Source organism: Suricata suricatta, chromosome 11, assembly GCF_006229205.1.
Source record: "Suricata suricatta isolate VVHF042 chromosome 11, meerkat_22Aug2017_6uvM2_HiC, whole genome shotgun sequence".
Taxonomy (NCBI): domain Eukaryota; kingdom Metazoa; phylum Chordata; class Mammalia; order Carnivora; family Herpestidae; genus Suricata; species Suricata suricatta.
The window spans coordinates 8523048-8539987 of record NC_043710.1 but is presented as its reverse complement, the minus strand read 5'-3'; the positions used below and the strand labels follow the sequence as shown (position 1 = coordinate 8539987).

At 60.6% G+C, this 16940-nt stretch overlaps 3 protein-coding genes across 8 annotated transcripts; 1 reads left to right on the top strand and 2 right to left on the bottom strand.

Annotated features, from left to right (window-relative positions):
• Positions 1-693: 693 nt before the first annotated feature.
• On the bottom strand, positions 694-10115 carry EML3 (EMAP like 3). Of its 5 annotated transcripts, none has more exons than XM_029956517.1 (22): positions 9780-10115; positions 8769-8940; positions 8443-8697; positions 8228-8341; positions 7105-7172; positions 6815-6938; positions 6424-6594; positions 6163-6232; positions 5967-6077; positions 5629-5724; positions 5089-5244; positions 4794-4935; positions 4154-4305; positions 3947-4072; positions 3732-3863; positions 3196-3263; positions 2610-2698; positions 2441-2538; positions 2222-2309; positions 1634-1732; positions 1219-1239; positions 694-1133 (listed from the first exon to the last, which is right to left on the bottom strand). In XM_029956517.1, the coding sequence occupies exons 1-22, from the start codon at positions 9799-9801 to the stop codon at positions 721-723; spliced, it is 2787 nt and encodes a 928-aa protein (XP_029812377.1). In that variant the 5' UTR covers positions 9802-10115; the 3' UTR covers positions 694-720. The 5 variants fall into 5 exon arrangements, with proteins under 5 accessions (XP_029812377.1, XP_029812378.1, XP_029812375.1 ...); XM_029956518.1 differs by having other exon boundaries at positions 8443-8694; positions 9780-10114; XM_029956515.1 differs by having other exon boundaries at positions 840-1133; positions 1219-1349; positions 6815-6935.
• ROM1 (retinal outer segment membrane protein 1) lies at positions 9328-12461 on the top strand. Of its 2 annotated transcripts, XM_029956520.1 has the most exons (4): positions 9328-9480; positions 10593-11191; positions 11592-11838; positions 11957-12461. In XM_029956520.1, exons 2-4 carry the CDS (start codon positions 10602-10604, stop codon positions 12170-12172), a joined length of 1053 nt encoding a protein of 350 aa, XP_029812380.1. In that variant the 5' UTR covers positions 9328-9480; positions 10593-10601; the 3' UTR covers positions 12173-12461. The 2 variants fall into 2 exon arrangements, with proteins under 2 accessions (XP_029812380.1, XP_029812379.1); XM_029956519.1 differs by lacking the exon at positions 9328-9480 and having other exon boundaries at positions 9986-11191.
• Positions 12462-12611: 150 nt separating this feature from the next.
• B3GAT3 (beta-1,3-glucuronyltransferase 3) lies at positions 12612-16934 on the bottom strand. The gene is made up of 5 exons (XM_029956561.1): positions 16795-16934; positions 15507-15681; positions 13964-14324; positions 13474-13764; positions 12612-13117 (listed from the first exon to the last, which is right to left on the bottom strand). The coding sequence occupies exons 1-5, from the start codon at positions 16874-16876 to the stop codon at positions 13019-13021; spliced, it is 1008 nt and encodes a 335-aa protein (XP_029812421.1). The 5' UTR covers positions 16877-16934; the 3' UTR covers positions 12612-13018.
• Positions 16935-16940: the final 6 nt, after the last annotated feature.

Below are 16940 nucleotides of genomic sequence, written 5' to 3'. Positions count from 1 at the left end.
GAGCGCGGGGCTGGCGCTTCGCGGAAGTCTCGGTGGGGCCCGCGCAGCCGGCACCTCCGCTGCCTCAGCCGTCGCGGTTCATCCCGGCCCGCGCTGTCGCCGCAGCAGCTACCGCCTCACGCCCGGGACGCCGAGGCCAGCGCCGGTCCGCTCGGCCTCTTCCGGAACAAGCTCGGCTCCCGCCGGACCGGAGCCAGGTTCTGGCTCCCCCCCCGCCCTCGCTGAGCCCCACCAGACGTAGGGATCTGTCGGCCGCCGGGAAGGCTTGCCCTGCCAGCCTCGGGTTTCGCCTTCTTCCGGAACACCTTCGGCCGATCCGGAGAACAAGGCCCGCCGCTCGGCTCAGGTCGGAGAGCGAGACCCCAGAGATCGGCTTCTTCCGGAAGAGGTTCGGCTCCCTCCGGCCAACCGCTGCCCGGCGCTCGGTTATTTCCGTTGCAGCTCTGCCCCTCCTCCGAGGGCGGGAGAGGTGTTGGGTTTAACTCTCTCCTCGCCGGAGCCCTTTAACTCCGCCTGCGGCCGAAAGAGACTCTCGCGCCTTTGCGCCGCGCCGGGTTATTTGCAAGAGGCTTTGCCTGTTATTTGCATGAATGGCCTACGTTCCCCTACTCCTTCCAAACTCCTCTTTGCCTGCATCGCCACCCCCACAGGGCCCCGGAGGCGCCCAGCTGCGCCCCACAAAAGGACGGGGAGGCGACTTTGCTTTTGGTTTATTGCCCCTCAGCAGGCGGCGGGAGTCAGGGCCCAGGCTGGGGCTGCCCGGCTCAGCCAGCGGGTCTCTACAGTGTGTGCGGGGGTGCCATTCGCCCCCTCCAGGGAAACGCGCGATCGGGAATGTCTCGAAGTCGAAGAAGGGTCGGCCCCTGGTCCTCGGGGTTTCGGATGGGCGGGGCCGCGCGGCAGGGTCGATGGGTCCCCTCTGGCAGCAGTCAGACGTCGAGAGAGGAGGCGGGGGACAGGGAGGGGGTTCGAGAGGGCGTGGCGGGCGCCGGCCCCGCGCCCCCAGCGCCCAGCACTCGCCACTGGAAGATGCTGGCGTCCTTGCCGCCCAGCGAGATGAGGTGCGAGTCGTCGTACGTGAACCGGACGCTGGTCACGTGGCTGCCGTGGCCGCCGTACACGAGGCTCGGAGCCTGGGCGGGAAGGAAGACCGAGCTGCGGCGGCCGAGGAGTCCCGGGCCCGGCCCTCCCGGCCCCAGAGGCCCCTGGAGGCCTCACCTTGGCGCGCGCGCACGGGTACTGGAACAGGTGCACTTTGCAGAAGTCGTCGGCCACGGCCACCACGCGCTCGTTGTGGGAGCGGCACAGGGAGTTGATGTCGGTGCCATCCGAGCCGTCTGGCCACACGCCTAGCACAGCGGCCGGCCTCAGTACGGGCTCCTCCCCGCGGCCACCCACGGCCCAGGCTCCGCACCGTTTCCGGCGCTCAGGCAGCCGAGGCCGCCCACCGGCCGCGTTCCAAGCAATCCTTCCTGGCCCCGGCAGCCGCCGAGGGCCAGAGGGGCCTCCTGGGCTGGATCTGCCGGTTTCTTGACACCCACCCCTCTGACACATGCCCAGCATTCCGAGCCCAGTGCGAGCTCCACCATTCCCCGAACACACCCCTTCTGCAAGGTTCGGAGACCCTGCTCACCATAGACATGGAAGCCCAGCACGCAGGTGTAGGTGGCCCACTCCCTGTCTCGGCTCTCATAGCGATTCCTCAGCAGCTTGCAGCCTCCAGCCACGTCCCCTGGCGAGAGAGAGCCCACCCAACTCAGCTCTCATCCTGCCCTCGGTTGGGAAGACACCGGGAAGGGCAGGTTGGAAAGAGTAGCTTGCGGTAGTGGCATGTGATCTGGTCACCGTGGTAGCCCTCAGCCCAGGGCAAAACCCAGCCCCATGCGCTTCCTGAATTCTGAAGTTCTCCTAACAGCCTATCAGTTCCTCCTCCCTGGCTAAGTCAGTCCCTCCACACCTGACCTGAGAAACTTTTCTGAAACAGTCTTTTCCTAGGACATTCCCCAACTCCCTGAAGTCCTCGTGGTGTAAAACTGTGTGTGGGGTTTTCCAATTCACAATATTTCTGCTACCTGGACAATTCCAACTCCATTTCAACCTCCTCTCCACCTGTAGCTGCCTACATGTTCTTTCTCCCCTCCCAACCAGGAGCCCCACCCCCACCCGGATACAAAACCCATCCAACTACCCAGTCCCCATGCTCTCCCCTCAGGCCACTCACAGTAAAGGATCTCATAGTCCCCAGAATTGGACATGATGAAATTCCCATCCTTGGACCAGTCAAGGTGAGTGATGAAGCTGGAGTGGCCCTGGGAGCAAGGGTCAAGAGACTAAACATGTAGCTACCATTTCCCATCCCCAGGTGCCCCTTAGAGCATGAGACCCCTTCAGGGAGTTTACCAGCTACCGCAATGCCCTACCCTCCACCCCGCTTCCTCACCACACAGCGGCCAAAGCGGCTGGACTTGGCACCGTCACTGGAAACGCTATAGATGTAGATCATGTTGTCATGGGAACCGATGGCCAGGTAAAACCCATCTATAAAGACAGTCACTCAGAGAGGGAAGGACCAGGGACAGATCTGGGTCCAGGGTGGGGTTGGCTCCCACCTGGGCTGTACCGGACCACTGAGAGCTGCTCATTGCCATCAGTGACGTCAGACACGATCTCTCTGGTCTCTGTGTCCAAAACCAGCCACCTGGAAGAGAGGGGGTGGAAAGCAGGTGTGAGGTTACCCGTCCTGGCAAGTTGGCAAGCCTCAGAGACACCAACAGAAAGGCTGTGACATAGAGACAGGTTGCCTCTGCATTCTTAAGCCAGGAAATGGGAAGAGGCTAAGGAGAGAGAAAGGCTGAGGGGCTTTTGATGCCTTTAAGAAAAGAGTACAAGGACCTTATGGAGTCTGTAAGCCTGTCACTTGCCTGTGTCAGTCTCTCCCATGTCCCTCCTATCCCCACAGCTTCTCTACCCTAAGCTGCCACTCCCAGGCTTGGAGGGGAGAGTGGTTGGGTGTGATGACAGTCGCCACAGCAGAGCAGGGGAGGCTCGGGCTGCAGAGAAAAGCACTGAGGAGCGAGAAGGTGGGATTGGGGCTCTGGAGCAGGCAGCCACCACACTCCTCCCCCGCCACTCCATTACTAGGAGCCCTTCCCAAACGTCCGGCTTTCCCCTCCCAGGAATCCTGGCTCCTCTCACCTCCCTGTGTTCAGTCCCACGGCCACAACTGCCCCGCTGGGGTGGAAGTCAGCACAGAGACCAGTCTCCTGGGAGGGGGGAGAAGATGAATTCAAGAAGATGCCTTTCTACTGAAGGTTCCCGGACGGACACCTCGTCATGTTGGTAACACCAAAGCCTTCTCCTCCCAAGGATGAGACAGGGAGGAGAGGGACAGTAGACCTGGGGTGGAGGCAGGGTGTCACTGGAGCCTAAAGCAGACGATACTCAACATAGTTAACAATCAGAACTGAGCTGGGAGGCTGTGCCGGAGATTAACCATTTGTCACTGGATCACAGGGAGGTCTGGGGGTTTGGGGACACAGGAGGAGGGGCAGTGCTTAGGGGACACTGGAGGCTTCTGCACAGAAGAATGCAGATTTTGGTAGCCAGTACAGCCATACCAGTACCAAGTGGCTGCCACTGGGGAGAAGGAAAAGGCAGGTTGGGAAAGGAGTGGTGTCCACAGAGGCCCTCGTGGGTGTGGCATTGGGGATCCAGGGACATGGGGGCTCTACCTTGAGGTCAATGCTCCAGGCCAGTGCATGGCCCTCCCCATCCCACAGGCAGAGCTGCCGGTCATGGCCACAGGTGAGAAAACGGTTCTGGAAGGGATGTGTGCAGAGCCCCCAGAGCTCATCCGTGTGGCCCTGCAGCAGATCATGGGCTGTTACCTGTGCCCCTCCTCGGTAGCGTTTCCCGCCCTTCTCCCCGGAGCCCTTGGCCCCCCAACCTGGATTACAGGGGTGAAGCCCTGGGCCAGATCTCCCCTCAGCAACGCGTTTTTCGTGGTTCCCACCAGCAGCTCCGAGCCCAGCCCCTCGGCGATGGCTCGCACAGCCCCAAAGTGTTCAGGAATCTGCAGAACAGCAGCACGAAGTCAGGGCCCCCTGGCCATTCCTCTTCCCCCTCCCTCCTTCGACCCCAGGCTAGCCCTCACCTCAGCCTCCTGGAGGGCCACCAGTCCCGGCCCCCACTGGACCAGCCGACGGTCCCGTCCACCACCACTCAGTACAGTCCCATCCCGCCGGAGACACAGGGCAAAAATGGAACCTTCGTGAGCATGGGCCTGGGCCACAATCCCATAGGTCTCTGTTGGCAAAGTCACGAGTGGGTCATGCTGTGGGGGTACAGGGAAGTGGGGGACAGAGGCAGCCTTGGCCATCACCGCACAGTAATAACTCCCAGCTGCTGGGTACCTACTGAATGTGATCTCTGATCCTCAGCTATTGTTTTACCCAGTTCACAGACTAGACAACTGAGGCTCAAAGAAGTGAGGTAACTTCCTAAAGGCCACACAACTAGTGGCAAAACTGGAATTTGAACCCAGGATCTGGCAGACTCCAAAGCCCCAGCCATGTGGCCCCTACCCTTCCAGATGGCCCTCCTAGAGGGTCCCCTGGGGGTCCAGATGGCCTTCCTAGAGGGTCCCCTGGGGGTCCACAGAAATCCATCGACTCTCATGGTAAAAAAAAAAAAAAAAAAAAAAAAAAAAAAAAAAAAAAAAGGGAAAATCCCCTTCTCTTTCTCACACGCTCTGGGGAACTAGACTTCCCAGATGCCACCCCCCAACCACATACCTTTGGCCCCACCCCTGCCCGGGGTCCTGGCATCTGAGAGGCTCCGTCCCCAGGTGAGAATGTTCCCCTCGGAGTCCCCAGTGAGAATGTCACCATCCGGGAGGAACACAAAGCAAGGGACAAACTTGGGTTTCTTGTATTTCTAGGGGAGAGAGCAGAGGGTCAAAGGAAAGACCAAAGACTGAAAGTCACAGGCACTTGCCAGCTGGCGGGTATCAGGGTCTATGGTACTCAGACCAATACTTCCATCTCCACTCTACCCTCCCCCACCAGCCCGCACCCATCTACGCCTCACCCCAAAGACACCCTGTTTCCGGGTGAGAGTCCCGTTCCCAGGAGCCCCTGCTCCTCCACTCCAGTTCCAGAAATGGACGTGTGATTTCCCACTGGTGACGATGCAGCTGCTGTCGCGAGGGCTGAAGCCAACGGCCAAGACTGAGTCATTTGTACTCTGAAGGGAAGATACCAGATTCAGCCACTCCAAGCCCTGAGCACCTTTACTTGACCTGACTCCAGTTTGCAGCCTGATGGCCGGTCTGCTGATTGTCCTGAAACCCGAGGATGAGCCTTCCTTCTGGCCCCAGACCCTGGTCCCCTAAGGGCACCCCTCCCTGTCACTCATGCTGCCAGCACCACCCTAATGCCTAACACACTGTCCCTCAGGAAGCCAGAACTTCTGAAGTCCCCTTTCACAGCCTCAGAGAGGCTAGGAGGCTTGCCCCAGGTGACCCAGCCAGAAAAGAAGTCAACATATGGGTAAGTCTGCAGCTCGCTACACTCCACTGCCCCCAGCTCCCTGGCCGCAGTGCCCCGCCAGGCTACCCGGACTCCTCACCTTGATCTCAGCCAGCTTTGTGCCCCGGCTACAGTCCCACACGGACAGCATGTGCTCATTGGAGTCATCCACCACACAAAGAAAAGCGCCCTGATCCTAAGAATGGGGGGCACATGGGAGGGGCGGAGTGAGGCCTAGAGGTCTGTGGGTTCACGGTCATTAGGCAAGGGCTGCCACCACCTGTTGAGCGGGCAGAAGTGGACACCTGCCCGTTTCTCAGGAGAACAGGCTGAGTCAGGCTCAGGAAGGCCAGAACCTCTGAGCCTTCTCGGTAAAGTCCAAGAATGAGGCTCCTGGACAAGGAAGATGGGAGTCTAGAGGCCGTGGGGTCAGCTCACCGCCACTGAAAAGGCCAGGGCTCCCACGCCGCGCTCGAAGGCCCCCAGTCCAATCTCCTGCAGCTTCAGCAGTGTCTCTGAGTCCCAGACGTGAACCACAGGCTGCAGGGGCTGGGAGAGGAGAGGGGTCAGGGGTATGAAGGGAGGCCGGGCGGGGATTTCATCCTGTCTGCTGGGTGTTGGGCTTTGGCCTTACCTTTCCATCTTTATCCACTCCAGCTGTCTGTCCTGAGGCTACGCGAACACCATCAGGGTGGACGGCCAGACTAAGTGGAGGGAGGGGACACTAGGGAAGGGGGTCGGTCTCTCAAGACCCCTCGGGACACTTTCTCCGAGCTCACAGAGCAGCGAGGCAGCTCTTCTCTCCTGCTCATCCACACCGACCCAGACCCCGCTCCCACCAAGGCCACCAGCCCCTCGCCTAGAGCCGCCCGCTCCCAGGCCCCAGGCCCCTCACCATCGAACACAGTCGGTGTGGCCCCGGTAATGTCGCTGGCCGCCACCTCCAGGACCCCCTGGGCCTCCCTCGGGCCGGTACAGCACCACCACACAGGCGATAAAGTAGACCACCTCCCCAGAGCGCAGCACAAACAGATTAGAGCGGGAGTCACGGCCCCTGTACCCGTAACTGGAGTGGGGATCACAGTCAAGGAAAGAGTCAGATCACGGGCAGAATGAGGAAGAGGGGGCAATGGAAGACCTTCTGGCTGGCAGCACTATCGGCAGAGGATGGTAGGGGAGGATTCAGAGGGCTCCCTGATCCCGCAGGCCCAGGAGGAAACCATTGAGAAGGGGGGGTTCCCAAGATGGTTAAGGTGGTTCCTGGGGACTGGAGGGGGGCAGGATACACCCAGTCAAGGCTGAGGGTCTCCGGGGGTGGGCCGCTGGGCAGCTCCTCAAGGCTGCGGATGCCAGACGGGATGTACATGGTAATGGGGCGGCCGCGAAGGAACATCTTCACTGAGATGCCTTCTACAGAGAAAAGGGGGGGCATCAACCACCACCCTGCAGCCCCCCTTCCTGGAAAGCCAGAGCAGAACTCTACCCCCCACACCTCACAGGCCCCCCAAAATAGCTCTTGGGGCTGTCACCCAAACCCTAACTCCATCATCCAAGTTCTTCCCTCCTCTGTACATACCCAAATTGTAATTGCTTCTTCGAGACCCAGGGCCCCCGGGACTGGAGAGGGGGTCTTTCCCCCCACGGCTGTTGGGAAGAGAGAAAAGCATAGGGATGGGGTCAGGTCCCAAGACCTAAGTGGGGGAGGGCGGGACACAAGAAAGGAGGTTACCCCAGAGACCGACAAGAGTCATCTCTGCAGACCTTAAACACATCCGGAGTATTCGGGGCCCCAGAGGAGAGGCCTCTCAGCTCCATGTAAGAGATGAGAAGATTTAGGCCAAAGGGGCTGAGCCCACGGCACGAAGCCATAAGGCTTGTAAGAGCCAGTGAGGCCCGAGTTGGGGTTGGGGGGAGTCCTTTCCTCTAGACTAACAGGCTTCTGGTTGACCTTTTCACTTCTCCATCGGTAAAATGGGACCAGAGTGGACCCAGAATGAACACTAGCCCCGCCTTTCAGGGATCTGGGAAGTAAGCAGGAAAGTCTTTATCTCTCAAGAGGAAAGTAGCAGGTGAATTCCACAGATAGCTGTCATTAGATAAACACAGCAGTGATATCTCTTTGGAGAATAAAGGGGAAACCAAGGACATGGCTGGAGTGAACACTCAGGTGGTCCTGGGGCCTGTACAGACTCTGAGACAACTATGCTCAGCCCCTAGAACTTTCCCTTGCTCTATAGAAATAAAGCCTGGTAGGTTGGGGGGTGCCGGGTAGGACTGACTCTGAAAATCATGAGAGCTTCTGGTTCCTCTCCAACTCTTGGAAGGTACATGGTGATATGGTAGAACTGGAGTCAGGAAGAGGAGTGTTTGGATCCTAGCTCTGGCTGTGTGACCCAAGCCAAATGACTTACCCTCTCTGAGCCTGCTTCCTCACCTGGACAATGAACAGCATGAGACCACCTACCCCCCAAGGATGTCGTGGGAACTGAATGAGATGGAAGAGGTCTCGAGGGCTTAGCACAGTGCCAGGTACATGGCAGGGGCCCCTGGAGGGCTTGTTCCTTTCTTTCTTCCTGTTGGGCGATGAGGTCCCCCTCACCCCACCCCGGGAAGTGAGGTGAGGGATGTGGAAAGTCAAGAGCCTGAGCCTGGGGTGGGGTGGGGTGGGGCGGGCTGGGGGCGGCAGGAGCCTCGCCCACCTCTCTGTGCTCCCTGACCGCAGTAACAAGTTGGCCGAGGAAGCTGCCTTCCGGGAGAGTTTCTGCCGAGGCCGTTCAGAGGGAGATGAAGAGGAGGAAGAATTTCTCCGAGCCCTGGTAGGAGCACAGTGAGCTTGGTAAAGATCAAGACCATTCCCTCTCCTGGCGCTTCCCGGTCCCGCTAGCCCTCCTGGCCTCTGCCACAGGACACTTACGTGTCAGTGCGCTGTGGGGGCTGCACAAGCTTGAGGATCCCTGGGGGGCCAGGGGAGCCACTGCTGCTGCTGCCCCCTCCTTCAGACTGGGTCCCACTAGGCTCTTCACTGCCCCCCTGTGGGGCTGGGGGCCCATTGCTCAGGCCAGGGGGGCCAGGGGACGACTCCATCTCCACCTCGGTCTCCGTCTGCGTGCCCCGGCTCACCAAGGAGGGGCTGCATGTGGGTGGCAGTCCTGGGGGGGCTGCAGGGCTGCTGGGGAGACAGTGAATGAACCTGATGCCCCCAGAGGCCCTCAGAAGAAGAGGGTGTGACCACCTGCCTACCTGTCCCTTATAGGAGCTGGGGCACCAGAGTCCTGCAGGGAGTTCAGGGGCGCCTGCAGCCGCAGCAGGCGGAGGGCTTCTGCCAGGGCCGCCTTAACCAGCTCCATCTCCTTCTCCTGCACCTGAAGCCGCCGGCTCAGGGACTGCAGGGCCTCCTGAGCAGGGCCCTCACCTGGGAAAAGCGCAAGAAGCACTCAGAATATACCCACCACCTAAAGAAAAGGGTTGCGGGTATTCTGACTTCCCTCCAACTTTGCATTTGTCCAAGAGCACTACCCCCCCAACCCCCTCTTCAAGCAGCCCCAGGCTTGGAGGCTGGCCCGGAGGGGAGGAGGCGGGTGGTAGAGAATCAAGGGCCTCCTTCTGGCAGGGCAGGCGAGGAACCTGGCAGGGCTCCCTTCCTGCTGCTGTCTCAGCCTCCGCAAAGACAGGGAGTACCATGGAGTACCAGGGGGAAAATATGGAGTACTGCCCAGGAACGTGGGAACCACAGAGGGAGGCGCAGCGCCTGCGTGAGAGTGAGACGACGGCCCACCCCAGAGCAAAGCTCAGGTCTCCAAGGAAGGCAGAGAAACTGACGAGGGGGCGCAAGAGAAGAGGGGGCCACGAGAGGACAGTCATCTGAGGGCTCACAGGACCAGAGGAGCAATCGAGAATGACAGGAGAGGGGATCAGTGGAGACGGAGTCATAGTGAAGGTCCCAGGGTAACAGGTCAGAAGTAAAACGACCCGAAATACCGGGAGAAGAGGCCCGGAATAACATAGCGGGCAGAGAAACATCGAGGGGCCCAGAGTGACATGGGGAATAGGATGACGTTGAGGAAGTTCGAAATGACAGTAGGAGATCCAAATAACTTAGGGAGAGCGACCTGAGGCACGGCGGAGGATGCTCAGAACCCCTGAGGCCGAGGAGCACGCGGGGACGCCGCCAGACAGCCGTCGGGCACTGGCAGCGGCCGACCGGCCGGCGCTCCGGGAAGGGGCACGCCGCCCGCCCCGCCCCGTACTCACCGGGCCCCCCGGCCCCGTCCATCCGGCCCCCGGCTTGCTCCGAGCGGCGGCGGCGGAGGAGGCTTCTAAGCCGCCGGGGCCATGGCCAGAGAGAGGGGAAGGGGAAGCACCCCGGGGCGCGCGCGCAAGGGTGCCGTGCCACCCCCCGGGGGCGCTGTCGGGCGCGGGAAAGGGCCTGGAGGGGGCGCTGTGGGGCGGGGGCGGCAGGCTCCAGGACCCGCCGGGGCCTCGGACTCTCCCGGGGCCGCTCTCGGCTCCCGGGGGTGGGGTGGCGGGGCCGTCCCGGGCCCCAGCGCCGCGGCACAAACAGGCGCCGGACGCGGAGCCGCCAGGAAGCGCGGGAGGGGGGGCGGGACGAGGGGGGGGCCGGGCCGCCTGGTAACCCCTCCCTGTCCGGGCCTCGCCGGACAGCTAACCCGCTGACCCCCGGACCCCCTCCGGGCCTCCGCCCTCCAGGCCCTTCCGGGATCCCCGCCCCTGACTCCCTGGGGTCCTCTCTGGTCTCAGAGTCCCAGCCCCTCGCCCCTAGGGGCAGAGCCGACCGGCCCCTCCCCACTTCCGCGAGGGGGCAGGGGCGGGGTCATGAAATGGGCCTTTAGCCCGGAGGCGGGGCTTTTCCTAAGGGGCAAGGCCTAGGCATCTCGCACTGGGGCTGGCAGGGGCCAGGCAGCGGGTTATTAAGGATGGGGGTGGGAGGATTCCCAGGGTATTGGGGTCAGGGTGGCATTAGCCCAGCTCAAGCCGGGCTGGGCTGACTCAGCACCCTGCGCCGGCCAACCCTCGTCCCTGATAGCTCTGCTTTCCCTTGGGCAGAGATGGGAGATGGCGCCGGTGTTGCCCCTGGAACTGCCCCTCAAGCCCCGCATCCGTCTGGCACAGGGGCTCTGGCTCCTCTCCTGGCTGCTGGCGCTGGCCGGTGGCGTCACCCTCCTCTGTAGCGGACATCTCCAGGTCCAGCTGTGGCACCTCGGCACCTTCTTGGCTCCCTCCTGCCCATTTTCCACCCTGCCCCGAGTGGCCCTGGCAGCTGGTGCGGTGGCTTTGGGCACAGGACTGGTGGGTGCAGGGACCAGCAGGGCCAGTCTGGACGCAGCTCAATACCCTCCCTGGCGGAAGGTCCTAAGCCCACTGTTGGTGGCCAGCACTGCTGGGGGCGGGGGTCTTCTGGTCCTGGCCCTGGGGCTGGCCCTGGCTTTACCTGGGAGTCTGGACACCGGACTGGAGGAGGGCCTAGGGGCTGCCTTGGTTCACTACAAAGACACAGAGGTGCCGGGACACTGTCATGCCAAGCGGCTGTTGGATGAGCTGCAGCTGAGGCACCAGTGCTGTGGGCGCCACGGGTACAAGGATTGGTTTGGGGTCCAGTGGGTGAGCAGCCGGTACTTGGATCCCAATGACCAGGACGTGGTGGAGTGAGTGTTTTGTTTCTCCCCTTCCCTGCCCCCAGCCCAACTCCTCCTGGCCTCCTTCCCCTCCTTTTCCTCCTCCTCCTCCCTTGAAACCCACCTTACCCGGACAGGCAATAGAGCCTAGTAATTGAGGAATGGGTTACAGAGCTGCTGTCTAGCAGGCATGTGACCCAGGGCATGTTACCAGACTGTTCAGGGCCCCATTTCCTCATCTGTAGAATGGAGATAACGGGACCAATCTTACAGACATATTGTGAGGATAAATGAATTATGCATGCCTAGCACACAGTAAGCCTGTCAGTGAAGGTTTTTCATGTGTCCCTTCTCCATTCCTGTGCCCAGCAGCCTTCCCCCCAGGCCTCGACTTCCAGACGCCCTAACTCCCCTGCCCGTGCCTTTGCAGCCGGATCCAGAGCAACGTGGAGGGCCTGTATCTGATCGACGGTGTCCCTTTCTCCTGCTGCAACCCCCACTCACCCAGACCTTGCCTGCAAAGCCACCTCTCAGACCCCCATGCCCACCCTCTCTTCAATCCCCGTCAGCCCAACCTGAACCTCTGGCCGCAAGGATGCCATGGAGCGCTGCTGGGGCACCTGCAGGGGCTGGCGAGCACGCTGGGCAGCATGCTGGCTGTCACCTTCCTGCTGCAGGTGAGTCAGCAGCACGTCTGAGGGCCGCCTTCTCCTGGGCCTCCTCGCTGCCTCCAGCCCTGGGCCCTGGGCCGGCTGACCCTCACTGACCTCGTTCCCCTTGCTTTGCCCCCCACAGTCTCTGGTGCTCCTGGGCCTGCGGTACCTGCAGACAGCACTGGAGGGGCTCGGAGGAGTCATCGATGGGGAGGGAGAGACGCAGGGCTATCTCTTTCCCAGCGGGCTGAAGGACATGCTGAAAACATGGCGACAGGGAGGGGACGCTCACAGGCCGTCACCTGAGGAGGCCCCACCGGAAGAGGCACCTCCTACGGAGGGTCCATCTGAGGCCTAGTGGCCTGAAGCTTGGGGTGGGGACTGGGACGGGGGGAGGGGAGGCATGGACAACACTGAAAACCTCCCAACTCCATAAGAAGGCTCCAGGTGGGGGAGGGGGGTCCCTGGGATTAGAGGGGTTAAGGATAGTCACTCCGCTGGACTGGCAGGAAGCTAGGTGTCCGGGGCTTAGCCCCCTGGGCCGGAACCACCGGGGAACAGAGAAAAGACAGGGTGCTGGGAGAGCAACATGGAAAGGGCTGGCGACTGCTCCTGGCACACAGACTCAATAAAGCTTTTGCACTGAAGCCACCGGTCTTCCTTTGGGGGGGGGGGCGGAGAGGGGCTGGGAGAACTGATTTCTGTCTGATAGAGAAACCAGGACTCCTGGGTTTCAACATTGGGAAGGATCTCAAACGCAAGAACCTGACGAAGGAACCAAGGAAACCACAGGCCCCTCCAGCTTGAGATCTTTTATTCTGGAGGTAGGAGGGGGGTCAGCATGCTCAGGTGGGGAGGGTCCAGCCCCGCTCCTCCAGCCCCCCAGTGCATGCCCAGCCCCAATAAGTTACCCAGTTGCTCAGCAGCCCTCCCTCCCGAGCGCCTGTCCTGCTCCGCCCCAGACAGGGCTGACCTGGCTCAAGACAAGGGCTGCTTGTCCCCAGCCTGTGGGCAGTGCCACATGGCAGGCGGGGTGGGGGGAGGGGAGAAGCAGCTGGGCCACGCCCTGGGGCTGAGGGGACAGAGGGGCCGCCGCCCCTGACTCTGAGGGGTCAGATCTGGGAAAACTGCATCCTGGGCAGCCCAGGGGCCCGATCCCCCAGGTCTGTGCCTGATGACGTGGTAGTCAGGGTGGGGCCGGCCATCACACCTCAACGGCTGGGTCTGAGCCCCGGCCCTGCCGCTGTAACTGCTCCTCTTGCTTCATCTTGGGCTTCTCCGTCCGCGTATGCCACACCAGAACCTGTCCCGTGAGGGTTTCAGTTAGAACGGGGCCCTCTGAGCAGAATGGACTCACTCGCCCCCTCTCCACACACAGCGTTGGCTGCAAAGTGTGAAGGCCAGGGGGCTTTAGCACCTCTAATATGGAGGCCCCTTGTCCACTCTGTGTTCCACGGGTGCCCAGGAGACCACTTTCCTTCCCTGGCGCCCAGCTTCCCCTGCACTACAGGTAGCAAGGTTGAGTCCGAACCCTGGAGGGTCCCTCATGGTTCAAACACCCAGACGTGATCCTCCTCCCCGAGGCCTTCCTCCACCTACCCCCACCCCCAGCACCCTGCCGTATCCTAAGCCACAGTTCTGCCCACCTTCACCCCTTACCCGAGTGCAGTTAGCGGCCCGCGGTTCCAGGTCCTTGGGATCCACGAGGTGGCTCAGGAGACTGCTCTCCAGGTGGCCCCGGGGAGCAGTAGCGTCAAACTGGGCGTTGGGCTTTGCCAACAGCAAGGGCAGGGCAACAGCGAATCCTGCCATATCCACTGGGAAGGGCCTGTTGGGCTCCCAAGCCGTGTGGAAGCCCACAACCCGGCCATCCTGTACCCGAGGGCCCTCAAATCGCAGGCCGCCTACCAGCCCCACAGGCCACACTGAGACACCACGGGTCCAGCGCATCTGTGAGAGGTCAGGAGAGACGAAGCAGAAAGGGGGTGGCCCAGGGGCCAGGGAGCAGCGGGAAGGACCGCGGGGTCACTCGGGCCCCACCGCTCCCCCTCCTCACACACCAGCCTAGAGCAACACTGGTAACCAAGGCAACGGGCGAAGCTGGCCCCGCCTGGCCTCTTTCCCCTCCCCCGCTCTGCCCCGTGCTCACCTCCTCAAAGAGCTCCCGGCTGTAGGTGTTGTCATCATCCGCAAAGTATACGACTCCCCGGGTGCCGGCTGGCGGGGGGTCCTTCTCTCCCCCAACAGCGCCCCCTCCGCTCCGGAGCCAGTCCAGGGCCCTGTTCCGTTGTTCTGCACCTCGGGGCCGAACCCAGCCTGGCTCACCCTCCCTGAGCCGCTGGGCCTTGGGGGTGAGGACTGCCAGGTGTGTGAAGAGGAGGCCAGAGGCAGCCAGCAGCCCAGACACCAACGGGGTGGGGCCCTCAGCATCCTCCACCAGCAGCCAGTGCAGCCGCGGCACCAGGCTCAGCGTCTGGGACAGGCGCACCAGCTCTGCTTTCTGAACCAGCCTGCAGGGGGAGAGACGAAGAGGAGGGCAAGGGCTGGGCACCGTTTGCTCCCTGCAACCAGTATGCAGAGCTTCTCTTGGGCCCCTTCTAGTATCTCCCTGCATGGTCCTTCCTCAGCCCCAATACCCAGACTCCCTTTCTCGCCTGTCAACTTCACACGGCAGGTGAGTCCCTCCCCTGTTCCTGCAGCCCATATCTGTCACTTGCCTTGACCCCAGGGCTCTGACTGTGGGAGACTACAAGTTAAGAGGCACAGGCTTCGGAATCAGACAGCTCTGGGTTTGAATGCCAGCTCTGTAGCTTACTAGGTAAGACACCGGAGGGAAATGGGGCAGATCATCCCAAGCCTCAGTTTGCTCTGCTATCAAATAGGAATAACAATACTTTACAACAATGTAGTGTGGAAGATGAAATTATAATGACTTTCTAAAATACCCTCAGGGCCAGGTCCTCTTCCTACTGTGCTTGGGTTTCTGGGTAAAAGTATTTAGAGGAGCCCTTTGCCTCCTTCCTCTCTGGGGGAAGATTTTTCCAGAGGGTAGACAAGAAACTGGGAAGGGGCGGCCCAGTTTATCCTTCTAGGCTCCTTTATCCTTCAGATGGGTCTGCCTATCCCAGGGTTGCTGCTGCGTGTGTATGAGGGGAAAGGTCTACAGCTGGCTGTGCCTAGATGTCAGCCGTCTGATTTCAGGGAGGTGTTAGCAGTCTCTTTAGCTATAGATCCAAAATCATGTTCCCCAGTTGGTTTTTATCAATAATAAAGTTATTAAAAAAATAATAAAGCCCTTAGCACAGTGCCTGGTGGAGAGGCATACCTGGTATGACATAAGGCCAAGCCCTTTTCTATTTCAATTTGGTCAAGAGTGCTCAAGCTTTCTTCCCAAAGGATCCCCGAGAGAGAGTGAACTCTTGGCAAGCTCCACATTTCTTTGAAACATGAAGTTTCAAAGATAGAGCCACAAAGGCTCTACCTTAAAATTTGTCAGGAACTCTGTATTCCATTTCATAGGGCAGCCCTGTCCATTTTAAAGGAAAAACAACCATTTTCTCACCCATCTTTGAGGAAACATGTGGCATGCCCTAGTTTGAGAAACAGCCCCTGGCCCAGGGACTCCCCAGACTCCTCCCCAACCCCCACCTCCTGGCCCATGCCAGGCCTCTTGGGTGCACCAGAGCCCATACCTGGCGTAGGTGGGGGTAACGACATAGATAGTAGGCAAGGCCTCGGGCTCAGGGGGCTGGGCAGGGGCAGGGGGTGGGCGGCGGAGATCAGCCTGCAGCTGGGAAATCTTCAGATCCTTCTGCCGAAGCTGTTCTGCTGCTGCCCGCAGGGGAGGGAGGCAGTCACATGGCTGGCCTGGTCCCAGGAAGCAGGGATGGGGGCAGAGAACCACAACATGTTGAGCATCCCAAAGGGGCATAACCTTCTCATTCAACTCCCAGCCAGGGCAGCCATCTCCTGACACCTTCCCCAACAGCCTCGTCTACATCCCTGGTGGCCTCGGACAGCAGCCCCCTCCAGCTTCAATAGATTCCATCTGTTAACAGTTTGTATTGGGATATTGAGCTGATCATCCGCCTCCATCTATCTGCTGGTCCTAATGTTGCCCTCTGGAGCCATAAAGAAATCAATCTCCTGAAACGGGGCAGTCTTTTAAATACCTGAGGATCAAGCCTGGTCTCTAAAGCTCTGAGTAAGAGGCAACATTCATATCTGTTCCCTTGGCCATGTAACCAAAGACTCATAAAATTCATTGATTCCGTTATTGGATAAATATTTATTGAATGCTCCTCGTAGAAGGCACAGCCTTAGGTGCTGGGGATGCCGCAGGGAGCAAAGCAGACATGATCCCTGCCTTTACGGAGCTTTCAGTTTAGTGGAGGCAGACACGGAGCAAAGAAACAAATTAGTAAAATCATTACAAATCGTGATAAGGGCCACGAAGGGAACACGTAAAATAGAGAATAAAAAAGAGACTCCAGAAAAAGAAGAGTTACTCTAGCTTGAGTGGTCAGGGAAGGCCTCTCTGAGGCGGTGACATCTGAGCCGAGACCTGAAGGATGGGAAAGAGGCGGCCCGGAAAGAGCTGGGAGAAAAGCACTGCAGCCAGAAGGAACACGTTAAGAGCTTGAGAGCGCAACGAGCGTGGGCTTTCCGAGAAACTGTCGTGCAGCCTGGGTGGCCGGAGCAGCGCGAGCGAGTGGGGAAGGAAATGGGGTTGGAAAGGAGGACGGCAACAGGATCATGCGGGGCCTTGCGGACTCTGGGAAGGAGTCTGCATTTCATCCGAGGGGCGGCGGGGAGCCGCGGTGCGGTCTAGAGACGGGAGTGCGTCCGGCGGCCGCAGAGGGCTGTCGGGGGGCCGAGCCGGCTGAAGGGTGTCTGCGCGGGGGTTCGTCCCCAGGGCGGGATGCAAGGCGGCCAGCGCCCTCGGACGGGCCCGCCGCACCCCCGCCCCGCCCCGCTCACCGAGCTGCACCAGCGCGTAGAGGAGGCCGGCGATCGACACCAGGAAGTAGGCGAGAAACACGTTCTTCAGCTTCAGCTTCATGGCCGTGCCGCCGCCGGCGCCCGGGCAGGCGGGGTCCGGGGGGGCACGAGGGGTCCCCGCCCCC